This window comes from Mchenga conophoros, linkage group LG12, assembly GCF_057382185.1.
Source record: "Mchenga conophoros isolate Kocher_MC1m ecotype Shallow Benthic linkage group LG12, M_conophoros_male_GT1.1, whole genome shotgun sequence".
NCBI lineage: Eukaryota > Metazoa > Chordata > Actinopteri > Cichliformes > Cichlidae > Mchenga > Mchenga conophoros.
Window position 1 is genome coordinate 5,981,523 of NC_140537.1, and position 13,102 is coordinate 5,994,624.

At 39.7% G+C, this 13,102-nt stretch overlaps 1 protein-coding gene across 1 annotated transcript in view; it reads right to left on the bottom strand.

Moving 5' to 3' along the window:
• Nucleotides 1-406: 406 nt before the first annotated feature.
• Nucleotides 407-13,102, bottom strand: part of hk2 (hexokinase 2) — a 40,962-nt gene continuing 28,266 nt past the window's right edge. The window contains exons 13-18 of the mRNA XM_085293460.1: nt 10,122-10,217; nt 8,775-8,874; nt 8,443-8,626; nt 4,708-4,863; nt 2,009-2,245; nt 407-1,637 (exon numbers count right to left, since the gene is read on the bottom strand). Coding sequence (XP_085149586.1) covers nt 1,493-1,637; nt 2,009-2,245; nt 4,708-4,863; nt 8,443-8,626; nt 8,775-8,874; nt 10,122-10,217 — 918 coding nt within the window. The 3' untranslated portion in view covers nt 407-1,492. The remainder of the gene's footprint in view (nt 1,638-2,008; nt 2,246-4,707; nt 4,864-8,442; nt 8,627-8,774; nt 8,875-10,121; nt 10,218-13,102) is intronic.

The window sequence follows — 13,102 nt, forward strand, 5'->3', positions numbered from 1 at the left end:
TATAAGCAAATGTATTTGGTGACAGACACATTCTTTAAGGTTTAGAGGGATCTTGTGATCTCCTCTTTCACGAACACTAAACTGTGTATATGTATATCCTATTGTTGACCTTTGAGTTTGAAAAGGACGCAACATGGAGGCTGCGTAACAAGAATAATGGAATAAAGGACAATGGAGGAAGAAATGAGAGTGTAAATGCACAATTGTGTACTGATTGTTTCCTGAACTCATCCACAGGCACATTACACGTGCACGTGGCTAAGCTTAAAACTATGAAGCCTGCATGAGCCATGCTGTGATTCACCTGCACCCTCACTGCGACTACAGTATCTGTTTGCTTGAAAGTTGCTCCCAAATGGATCTATTTTAGTACCCATCTGAATAAAAGAAAGAGCAAACGAATACATCAATTGTAATGTGACGGTCTTTAATGGCAGTAAAACCGCAGGATGAATTATGATCTGCCAGACAATCTTAGCAGACAGATTATGAATGAAAAAGCAAAGTGCTGTGGTTCTAAAAATTCACTAAAGCTTGATTTTAGTGATGTTGCTGCTGAATGTTGGGAATTCTGATTTTTTTTTAAAAAAAGATTCTTTTTTGCTGAGTTTCGGCTTGACGGGCATTTTCAGAAACATGACTTTTTAACCTTTTTGGTAGCAAAATGAAATATTTAAACATGCAAATAAAGTTAATACAAATAAAAAAGAAAAATAAATTAAAAACATTTTCCCACCAGTGCTGGATTTCAACTTTTTGTCTTTTCTCCTTTATTTTCTGACCTCTATTGTTTGGTAAGAGTCCCTGGGGATGGGTGCAGTGAGAATATTTAATGTTGGTACTTTTCCTACAGCATCAGAATAACCTAATGGTAATTATTAGCCCTCTGCTAGCACTACAAATACAAACACAGTATGAATAAAAATACAGAATGAATAAGATTTGGTTTTCAGCATGTCCAGCAGAACAGAACAGTTCACTTATATAAACGCTGTGTTTAAATATTGGTAAATTCAGTACAACAACCGGCATTTCATTTTTGGTTTCATAACACAGGAGTTACAGTTTAATCTCCCACGTGTTCAGCAATTTTCCAAATAAAGGCAATGGAAATGTTTTTGTGACGGAGGCACTTTGTGACACGTGCTGCCTAAACAAGTTTTTCCAACATTTCTTTTTTCAATCAGTGTATAAACTTATACACACGAGCTGGAAGGCAGCCTGGGATATTCAATATTAAAGACAAAGATGGAGTGTATACAAAACAAGCCCATCAGCTTGTAACAGTCACATTTCACAGGAGGTGCAATTCTTGTAACGCGCTGTCTGAACTTCATTTAAAGACTCCCCCCTTCTCAATATCAGCTACAAAGATTACAAACACAAATCTTAAAACACATTCTTACACACCTTTACACTGGGGGTGGAAAAAAAACATTAAAAATATATATATATATATAACTATTCATGACATCACAGCAGCCTTTGGGATTTACTGCTGTCCTTCATTTTTGACCCTGCAGGCCACTGCGGTGATCAGTGCTGCTCCCTTTCCACTTCCATCCTCCGACTTCAGGAACGTCACCTCACACTGTGGCGCCAAATCCCGCAGTGTTTCTTGCATAATGGCAGAGAAACTTAATAAGCAAAGGAAAGAGAGAGAGAGGAGAAATAAGTGTCAAAAAGCTGCAAGAAACTCTCTTCCTCTACTATGCAAATAAGAGTATTTTTGCAGCTGATGACTACGTTGTCTTAAATGTAATACACCCAGATGGTCTTTTCTTTCAAGTCCTCAAAGGACTAAAAAGATACATTTCTGCAGCTCTTTGTACAAATCATGAATAGTTTATCCAAAAATCTACAATTCAGAAAAAAATATAATAAATTTGTGAATATAAAAGTGTGCAGTGTAGCTCTGTATCCCAACCACTCAGGGCTTAATAGTGCAGGCTTGTCTGATTCTTACGAACTGAATAAAATGCTGTTTTAGGAGATAACTGCTTCTTACTGAGGATGCGTTTTATAAAGCGTGCCATCCACTCCCACGGTGATGGAGAGTTGATTCAAGTTGCGATTCTGCCGTATCTTGTCGACAACAGCGGCTAAACCAGCGCCAGAGAGCTGAGCGGCACGGCGGGCGACCACGCTGCACACCTCCTTCACCAGCACGCTGTCATCGCACGTGGAGCCGGTGAGGCCCAGGTGCTGCAGGATGGAGCGAACCTGACGCATGGCGAGGCGGTCGCTGCGGGTCGGAGAGAAGAAAGTGTTATGCACGCGCAAAGAGAGTCCACTTATTAGACACACAATCATACAGAGCATTTATAATCAGAAAGAAACGCGGAACTTTAAAGCAGACAAAGTCTTACACGTGCAAATTTAAACCCTATAAAGACTCAGAGAGATTCATGGTTGGATTTTAGAAAGATTGCAGACTCCACATGTTGGTAGATGCAGCAAACATGGACCTGCAGCATTGTGACCTACAGAGAAGCACTATTTTTTTGTTTCATCCATTTTTCTATTTCCACATCCTTTCCTCTAAATGAGATTTGCCACATGATGTTTTCTATCTCGCTTCATAAAAAGCCTTATGGATGATGAGCCGCTGCGAGCTCTCACTCCTCTGCAGAGGACATCTGCAGCTATGGGAAAGTGACAGATGGAGCCCTTTCTGACCAAAGACCTTCTTCCTTCTCAGTCCGTTGCAACGTGCAGCTAAAAGGATCTTAATCACTTCACAATTATTTCAGTTTGTGAACTTTAGTTGATAAGTATCAACATATTTTAATGTTCTCATTCTAAATGACTTTGTGTAGAATCATTAGAATAAATGTCATTTTACCCATTTAAAATATTGTAATTCCACATCAAATGTGCTGAAAGTAAAGAGCACAATTTATGAACACAAAGTAACAGCCTTTCTCTGAAACATCTCTGATCTCACCCATTTCTTTGTACTTTTGCATTGATCTGCTTCTATCAATCTCTTTAAAATCACCCAGCGCGATTGATGTTTCTTTAGATTAATCTGTAATAACACATCTTGGCTCTTTCATGTGCACTGTAGCAGGGGAGGTAAATCCAGGATGATTCAATCAGAATGCTAAACTAAGCTTTCGATAAGACAGAGCCCTCAGGCCCTTAACTGATGCTACTAGCATACAGAACATTTAGAAATCCTGCCATCATCACACAGGTTGCAAAGCCTACTCTCATTCCCAGAGTTTCAAATACGGTCAAAGGTCTGCTTGTCATTGGTCTGTCACGTCCTCCTTATCACATGCAAACGACACCTTGGTATTATTTGTTCACACTGGATGAGCTGAACTTCTTAGCATGCAGTGTTAATGATGCATACAGTAGATGGACTGGTTCTTAGTAGAGCAGGGCGATATGACCAAAAGTATTTATCACGATATACATTTGAAAATTTGCGATAACGATATAACTGACGATATAATTGACACTAGACAAAACACTTTACAACTCCACAACTTTATTAGTGCAAAAAACCCCATCAATGTATTTTCACTTAAACAAGCAGCTGTTTTTTATGTGCATTAAAGTTATATAAAAATTTAACAGTGCAAATTTCTTGCTGACAGTTTAACCAAAAGGCATTTCCAGTGGAAACTGGCCGACATATCCTCAGCATAACCATGTATAATATCCACAAAACTTAAAAAGAGGTTATACACACACAATACGGTAACATTATGTTGAAGCACAGTACGTATCACTCCGTGAGGCTCCTGCCTACGATAGTCGTAATGATCCGACAATCCATCAAGCGGTGCGGCTTCGTAGCTTAACAAAGTCACACTAAAACATTTGACAGATTTTCGAGCGCCGTGTACATAAAATCGTTTCGAGGTCAGTAAACACAACTAGAATTCATACATAAGGCACATGGGATTATAACTCCGGGCTCTGGAGCGACTAGGGATCGAACCCCCAAGCCTCTCCGTCCTAAGCCTGATCCTTCCTGATCCTGAGCCACAGCTGCCGCATTCAGGAATATTAAACCCAAGCTAGGATTTTCTGCGAAAACACAAAGCTCCCTAACAAAAAACAAACTGCAGTTTTCCAACTGACAAACGTTCGACCCACTGCCTCCCCTCAAACCTCCAAATATCGGCTTAACTGTTTTTGCTCTGTTTCTTTTCTGTCTTACCTTCTGCACTCGGCTTGACCAGGACACTGGCAGTGCATCTCTATGATACCAGCAGGATCTTACACAATGGCAGCATTTAACACCCTGGGATAACAAGTGGCTTTACTATAGTCTGAGCAGCACATGTATTGGAGAAGCATCGCAGCAGAACAGACTGTGGTGTAAAGTCGAGCTTCCTTTTTGGGCTGCTAACTATCATTGAAAAGGAAAAATGGTTAACTCTGTTAACTTTGTATTATATTTCACTAACATACTTAAATAAATATAAAAATATAAAAGGATAACTGGAAAGTATAAAGGATGGCAACATATTCAGACACTGTGATTTTATGTTATCACATCTAAATAGTCTGTGTTGGTTTCAAAGAACAAAAATGAGTCAGTGATACAAAAAGTATTGACATGCTGCTCATCATTTTATACATAATCATTACACACCTCAGGCTTTAGTATAACAAATGCCAAACATGTGACCAAGATGGTGTGAGCTCAACAGACATGTTGAGACTAGAGCAGTTTGTAATACTCACCTTTCAATCTGCGACAGGAACTTTGTCTCAAAGATGCCTCGCGTCTTCAGTCGTTCTGACACTTTGCCCCTGAACAGGAGGCCCTTAGCGGTAAAATCCAGTAACACGTTCCGCACGATCTCCCCCAGGTACATCCCACTGATCATCTTTTCATACCTTCGAGAGAACACACAAACTTCAAACTTTCCAGATCCATGCACACAGACAACACAGTAGCCACAGTATTTACATTATCACCATTTACAATTTCAGTCCCAAATGTTACTAAAAAGCAATTTAGTGAGCAAGCACCAATTTACTTTGAGAAAGAGGAGACAGAAACATTAATTAAGAGAAGTCAGATAAGTTATTTGTTCCATTAACAAAAACAAATGTCATTACTAAAGCAGATTTTAATGGAATAGTTACCAGAATGTGTAACAGGGACTGAAATGAATTCTGTCTAATGTTATATGCTCGGCATGTACAGGACACACACTGCATGAACTCCCTGACGTGACACTGAGACTTCTTTTTACAGATATTCCAAAAGGCTTCTTTAAAAGAAGAAAAAATAACTTAATAAAGCACTTCTTCTTTTGAAATAATCAATGTATAGTATGCCTGTATAGGTATAGCTCTGCTGTCTTACTCACAGCTACATCTTAATGTTCTCTCATGAATAAGTCAAGAGGAAACCAATGATGTTGCCCGACTTGTCTTTAAAACAACAATGTGTCTTTCATTTCATTTCATCTCCCGGTCAAAGGTGTGACCTCCCTCTTCGGTGGCTTGGTATTTTGTATTTTCTCAGAACAAAGACCACAAAGTGCTTTAAGCCAACAAATTAAATGTTTTGTCTGGATGTGTTCAGATAAACAGAATAAACAAGAGAAAAATGTGATGTGGTGGCAGGCCTGAGCTCCTGTGGACTTGAATACAGAATATATAGATTTCAGGAAAAAAGGCTGAACTTGGATGGTTCTGGGACAGCTTTGAACCCTTTATCTCATTCTCACAGGCAGATGCTCTCAAAGTCAATCAGATTGGATCGACAACTCTCCACAGAGGTCTGGGCTTTTCCTGGAACACTCAAATACAGTCAAGACTCATTTTCAAACATATTCAGACTCACTTGCTCTGGGCTTTTTGAATCTGCCTGTATATATTCTAATTCCACTACAAGCTAAACTAAAGTGCAGCTTTTGCTTTATTGTTGAAATAAAGAAACAACCAATCAACACCATGACTGCTCAGATCTCCAAAGAACTGCAGTAAAGTGATCATAATCACACAAACTCATTTTCACAGATAGTACTGAAACTGAAAAGCAAAGGGAAAACTTTGCTTTTCAGTTTTTTCCATCTTAAGATACATGCAAGTGTGTATGTGTGACTAGTTACTCTGGTAAAATGTCCACCTATCTTATATCTATATTAATTAAATAATATATAATGTTATATTGCTTAAATAGTTGCATGCTGATGAGTTTGCATGTGTAGCACATGCACAACATAGAAAACAAAAATACTTTTGCAGTTTTGTGTTGTTTTGTATGCTCTGGGTATTCAGTTCATTGGTATTGTTTTTTGTTATTGTTAGTTTGTTCTTGATGGAGTCTGCTGTTTTTGTTTTGGTAATTAGAAACTGTTAAAAACATGTTGCTAACAAACTGTATTTAACCACCAAGTTAAACTATCCAAAGATTGCACATTTACAGAGATGCTCATCAAATGACCCCAGATTACTTTAGCTCTTCTTCTGTTTGATGTGTTTTTAACATTTGATCTGATGAAGCTGATGAATTTATTTTTCCTTAATCTAATTCTATTTATAAGAACAAAATGAAACCTGAACCCCAAGTGGAAATCACTCTGCATCGTTTTAGTTTAAGAGTGTCTCTGTAACAGATGTTCCTGCAGACACAATTCTGCTGTTTTGTAGTCCATCCAGTAGTTTGATAAACAATCATACAAGAACTGTGCTTTTAAAAAAAGATAAAACACTTATCTTATCCAGACAGCTGTATAAACAGCTCTTTGGGTGAATAAAATAGCTGGCAGCTATGCTGAGTCTCTATCATTCAGCCAAAGGTACTGAGTGATCGACTGTGTGCAAAGAGCCAAGAGACAAATGTGATCAGACTTAATTCTCAGCATTTAGACTTATAATCCACGGCCCCCTCACATCTGCAGGGAGAGCAGGACAGGCTACATTCTTCAGTAGTCTTTCTACAGCATCGAACTGCATTTTTCAGTTCTTTTAATGTTCTTAGATATATTTGATCACATAGAAATATTTTACATTTTATCATTGGAATAGGTGACACTCATAGGGATCATTCTGTGGGGGAAAACAAGAGTTATAAGATTGGTGAAATGCCCCTTTTGGATTGGTAAGATGCTGCCAGCACCACCACTTTAATGTGAACACACAGGGTAGCCCCCTGGGTTAACTTAGCGAGTTGATAACCTGCTTTATGCAATCACTTATCCTGATCACTGATGCTAGGATAAGTGAATCCAGATAACAGGAAGGTAATTTGGGTGCACTGAAGGTCATAGTACAGGGCGCTGAGGTCTAAGCCTACAAATATAATAACAGTCACCAACATAGTTGTTTAAAGAATATACATTTGTTATTCAGATTAACTCTTGCTTTTGACTTGTTGGATTTTAAATGATGTGTACTTTCAAAAGGGCCTGATGTGAAGTTTAAGAATTTGGTGAATAATGGCCTGTTTGTTATGAAGTGCAGAATGCTGCAGCGGCAATGTTTTTTTGTAGGCCAACTTGAAAGTTAGCATCACTCTGGCTCACTAGACAAAAAGCCACTGCCAGTTTGTTGGTAAACATTTGGACTATACAGAAATTAAGCTTTGTGAGAATTAAAGATTCATAAATTGTTCAGCAAGATAATCATCACAAACCAACATCAACCATAACACCTAACCATAAACCTTATCTTAGGCATTAAAGAAAAAAAAAAAATACTGACGTCGATGCAGAGAAACTCATGTCTGGGTATCAGGACAGAGTGTTGCAGTGTCACATTACAGAGGGAAAGAAACGTGAAATTTTAAGAAATAAAATAGTGCAAATTGAGTTTAAAGCACAACAGGGTTAAATTTATTCTCAACATGTTTGTCTGTAGTCTAAAAATGCTGAGTAAGACAAACTTGTTCCTCCTTTTGTAACAAATGTTTCCGATTATTCCTTCATAGTTTTTGTTTACAGAATTTGGATTGAGTATTTGACAATGGTAAGATTATCTGACTTGTGACCATAAATATCTTAAAGGTCTAGTTTATACGGAGCACTTCTGGAGCCTGATATTTCTAAAAGACTAATGTCAGTAATTTATAAAAAAATAAATAAATAAATCTGTGATTCCAGTTTTCGACACTGAAACTTTGTCATTGTGGGAAATGTCAGAACTGACGGCTGGAATTGCTTTACTGCCACAGAGAGCTCTTGATGTGTGACACTATGAGTTATCTATTCAAACAACTGTCACAGTGGTGACTTGCAGTGTAGTGCACTCTCCATGTGTCTTTTAATTGGCAGCATTATTATTTCATGATAGACTCCCTGACTCTTCTGTGTTTCTTGAGCCAGTGTGTCTTTCTCTCAGTCAGTCCTTGTCTTGTTTTTCCCTTATGTGTTCATAATGGTAACTACATGTGATGCTGTTTGTTGTGAATCTTGGCTCTGAGAATCCACGCTGTGGATTTTTCATTTATTACCGATCCAGTACCTCTGTTTCCCAGGGTAGTTAGAGCAGGCATCGACGAGGCGATCGAACTCTGTGCAAAACTCCTCTAGTTCCCCATTTTCACCAAATGCTCCCCACTCGACATTGACACACATGCGGCCATTGTCGCCCTCCACCAGTTCGATGTTATGCATTTCCTCCATGTAGCAGGCATTGGTCCCTGTGCCTGAAATTAATCAGACAAAATACGAGGACTTTCATAGAACAGCTTGACTACAAAGATGATGAATAAATAGAAATATACCAGACAATGTTTGCAAACAATAAATAAACTTTGCAAGACTTCAAAGAAGGAGGGAGGTGGCCAAACTTACCGACGATGAGTCCCACCTCACATTTGGGGTCCTCGTATCCGCAAGTCATCATGGTTCCCACTGTGTCATTAACTACTGCCACAAAGTTCAAATCAAATTCCTGGAAGCAAAGTAAACAAACGTATTCATATCTATGAACTGGAACTGAGCATCCATTCATCCATTCGCTTCCGCTTATCCTTTTCAGGGTCGCGGGGGGCGCTGGAGCCTATCCCAGCTGTCATAGGGCGAGAGGCAGGGTACACCCTGGACAGGTCGCCAGTCTGTCGCAGGGCCAACACACAGGGACAGACAACCATTCACACTCACATTCACACCTAGTGGCAATTTGGATTATCCAATTAACCTATCCCCACAAGCTGCATGTCTTTGGACGGTGGGAGGAAGCCGGAGTACCCGGAGGGAACCCACGCAAACACGGGGAGAACATGCAAACACAGAAAGACCTGATGGTGGAATTGAACTCAGGACCTTCTTGCTGTGCGGCAACAGTGCTAACCACCGTGCCGCCTGAGCATAAGCATAAATATTAATATTATCCATAGCACTAGAAAGACATTATTCGCTTATCTACACTCTTCACTCAACTGCAGTTCTAATGGTTGCGGGTCTGAGAATCCTCATATTGCTTTAGTGCATCATCTAACGCTGTGAGCACCGGAAAACAGAAGATATAAATCATAGTTTGGTAAATTGTCAGATTATATAATAAGATTCTGTACTTTTATAACAAGCACTACTTACATTACTTTATCTTACATTTCAGCCACAAACACACACACACACACACACACACACACACACACACACACACACACACACACACACACACACACACACACACACACACACACACACGTAAATATATATAAATATCTACATATAGACACATGTATATATCTCTCTGTGTGTGTACATATACACTCAGCCATTTCAGAAAATAACTCAAACACAAATTCAAAGAATCACACAAGACCATTTTAATCTATTTGTTAAATCTCATGCAATTAAACTGATGTACTTGTTATTCAATCAGAAATGAAAGTCGTAACTAAAAGCATTGGAGAGAAAATTCAGACATTCACTGACAAGTGTAGGTGGATCTCTTAGAGTGCTGCTCTCCTGGGTCTTACATGTGACTGTATAACATCATGGTACAGTCTAGCCACTTTGGCTCTTTTTATTACATGAATCAAGGGTTAATATTCAAGGCCACAATTCTGTAATATTGTTGGGTCTTTGCTTTACATATAAAACACCTTGAGGCAACTTATGCTGTGCTTTGGCAGATGAAAAAAAGTGAAGTGACTTTAAAATTGTATTTAAGACTGTGATTGATGTACTGACCCCTCTGCTGCGGACAGCTTCTTTAAGCAACCCGACAACATCTTTCCCCTCACAGCCGCTGGCTTTAAACCCCTTCGTCCACTTCAGGAGTATGCCCTAGACAAATTACAGAGTCACGATCAGAATCCTTTGTATTTAGCCACGTTTGTGCACACAAACATTTGACTTTGGTTCACGTTACTCTTTGCATGCAAAGAAAATAAACATTTTTTTGTAGTCAGGGTGTCATTAGAGCTGAAAATTTAAGCACACACAGAAAGAAAAAAAAAAAACAACAACTCAGGTCTCAATTAGAAAAACAAAACACAAACAAAAACAAGAAGCAGTCAAGGAAGACAAACCTCCATTGTCTCCATTTGGAGATGTTAGCTCTTTATACAGTAAAGTTACAGCGGGATACAAATAATATCAGGCTGATCCTGCCACACTTTGTGTCCCCTGTCTAAATCACGAACACAGTTGTTTATGTTTTTGAACCTATTTTGCACAGAGAGGCATTTTTGAAAAATGTATTGATAACAATGTTGAATATTATTACACAGGAAAAAAACAACTAAAATAATCACACCGTGACGCCTCTGCCTTTCTAAATAGAGGGACAGTAACTGCATGTGTGTAAGTGTGTAAAACCTGAAGATAGAGACAAAATACTGTTAATCTGCCATTCTGCAATTCATCTCCTGTAAACAATAACGTGGCGCACAGCGTGACGTGAAAAAAGGCACATACCTTTGACGTTGCCTGACCAACTCTGTATTCCTCGTCCACACGTAAACGCAAAAAAGGAGTTTTAAAAAAAATCACAGTTTTCAGTGATTCGAAACGCCGTTTACGTGTGGACGAAACAGCTGCGTTTTCAAAAATACCCGTGTAGGTGTGGACGTAGCGTTAAAGAGTTAGTAGTTTATTTTCTTACAACCTGTAATTTATTGCAGATTACTTGTATTTGCTTAATTGTTCACTAAATGTTTGAGGTGTGAAATAAACAGCAATGGAGCAAAATATGGGTGTGTGTGGTTGGAGGATGTGTTTGCGCGTGTGCGTGCACGTGCGAGAAGGAGGCATGGGGCGCGAACATTTTTCTTGTAAAAAAAAAGGGGGGCCTGGCAAAAAAAGTTTGGGAACCACTGGCTTAACACGTGTGGCAGGTTGTTGTCATCAATTGTCGCTCCTTGTTTTCAAGTTCAACAACCGAGCCCACTTATACAATCACATTCACAGATCACCAAAATATCTTTCTTTATGCAACTCTGTCTGCATGACACCCTATTCCAGGTATTTTGTTTGGGGCGATGATTCAGAGTTCAAATTTATTCTGCAGGGCTTCTTATTTTCATCATCATCCAAACAACACTCCCTGTAGTTCACTGATTGTTCAAACTTCAAGCTGCTGGGAACATTTGATTGTTATTATTTGTTGGGTTTTTTTTTTTTTTCTGACAATGCAAAAGGCTATGATTGCTATATCCAAGGTACAGCGGCTTGCAAAAGTATTCGGCCCCCTTGAACTTTCCCACATTTTGTCACATTACAGCCACAAACATGAATCAATTTTATTGGAATTCCACATGAAAGACCAACACAAAGTGGTGTACACGTGAGAAGTGGAACGAAAATCATACATGATTCCAAACATTTTTACAAATAAATAACTGAAAAGTGGGGTGTGTGTAATTATTCTGCCTCCTGAGTCTTTGTAGAACCAGCTTTTGCTGCAGTTCCAGCTGCCAGTCTTTTAGGGTCTGTCTCTACCAGCTTTGCACATCTACAGACTGAAATCCTTGCCCATTCTTCTTTGCAAAACAGCTCCAGCTCAGGCAGATTAGATGGACAGCGTTTGTGAACAGCAGTTTTCAGATCTTGCCACAGATTCTCAATTGGATTTAGATCTGGACTTTGATTGGGCCATTCTAACACATGGATATGTTTTGTTTTAAACCGTTCCATTGTTGCCCTGGCTTTATGTTTAGGGTCGTTGTCCTGCTGGAAGGTGAACCTCCGCCCCAGTCTCAAGTCTTTTGCAGACTCCAAGAGGTTTTCTTCCAGGATTGCCCTGTATTTGGCTCCATCCATCTTCCCATCAACTCTGACCAGCTTCCCTGTCCCCGCTGAAGAGAAGCACCCCCAGAGCATGATGCTGCCACACCATATTTGACAGTGGGGATGGTGCGTTCAGAGTGATGTGCAGTCTTAGTTTTCCCGCCACACATAGCGTTTTGCCAAAAAGTTCCATTTTGGTCTCATCTGACCAGAGCACCTTCTTCCACATGTTTGCTGTGTCCCCCACATTGCTTGTGGCAAACTGCAAACAGGACTTGTGGTTTTTTGTTAACAATGGCTTTCTTCTTGCCACTCTTCCATAAAGGCCAACTTTGTGCAGTGCACGACTAATAGTTGTCCTATGGACAGATTCCCCCACCTGAGCTGTAGATCTGTGCAGCTCATCCAGAGTCACCATGGGCCTCTTGGCTGCATTTCTGATCAGCGCTCTCCTTGTTCGGCCTGTGAGTTTAGGTGGACGGCCTTGTCTTGGTAGGTTTACAGTTGTGCCATACTCCTTCCATTTCTGAATGATCGCTTGAACAGTGCTCCGTGGGATGTTCAAGGCTTGGGAAATCTTTTTGTAGCCTAAGCCTGCTTTAAATTTCTCAATAACTTTATCCCTGACCTGTCTGGTGTGTTCTTTGGACTTCATGGTGTTGTTGCTCCCAATATTCTCTTAGACAACCTCTGAGGCCGTCACAGAGCAGCTGTATTTGTACTGACATTAGATTACACATAGGTGCACTCTATTTAGTCATTAGCGCTCATCAGGCAACGTCTATGGGCAACTGGCTGCACTCAGACCAAAGGGGGCTCAATAATTACGCACACCCCACTTTGCAGTTATTTATTTCTAAAAATGTTTGGAATCATGTATGATTTTGGTTCCACTTCTCACGTGTGCACCACTTTGTGTCGGTCTTTCACGTGGAATTCCA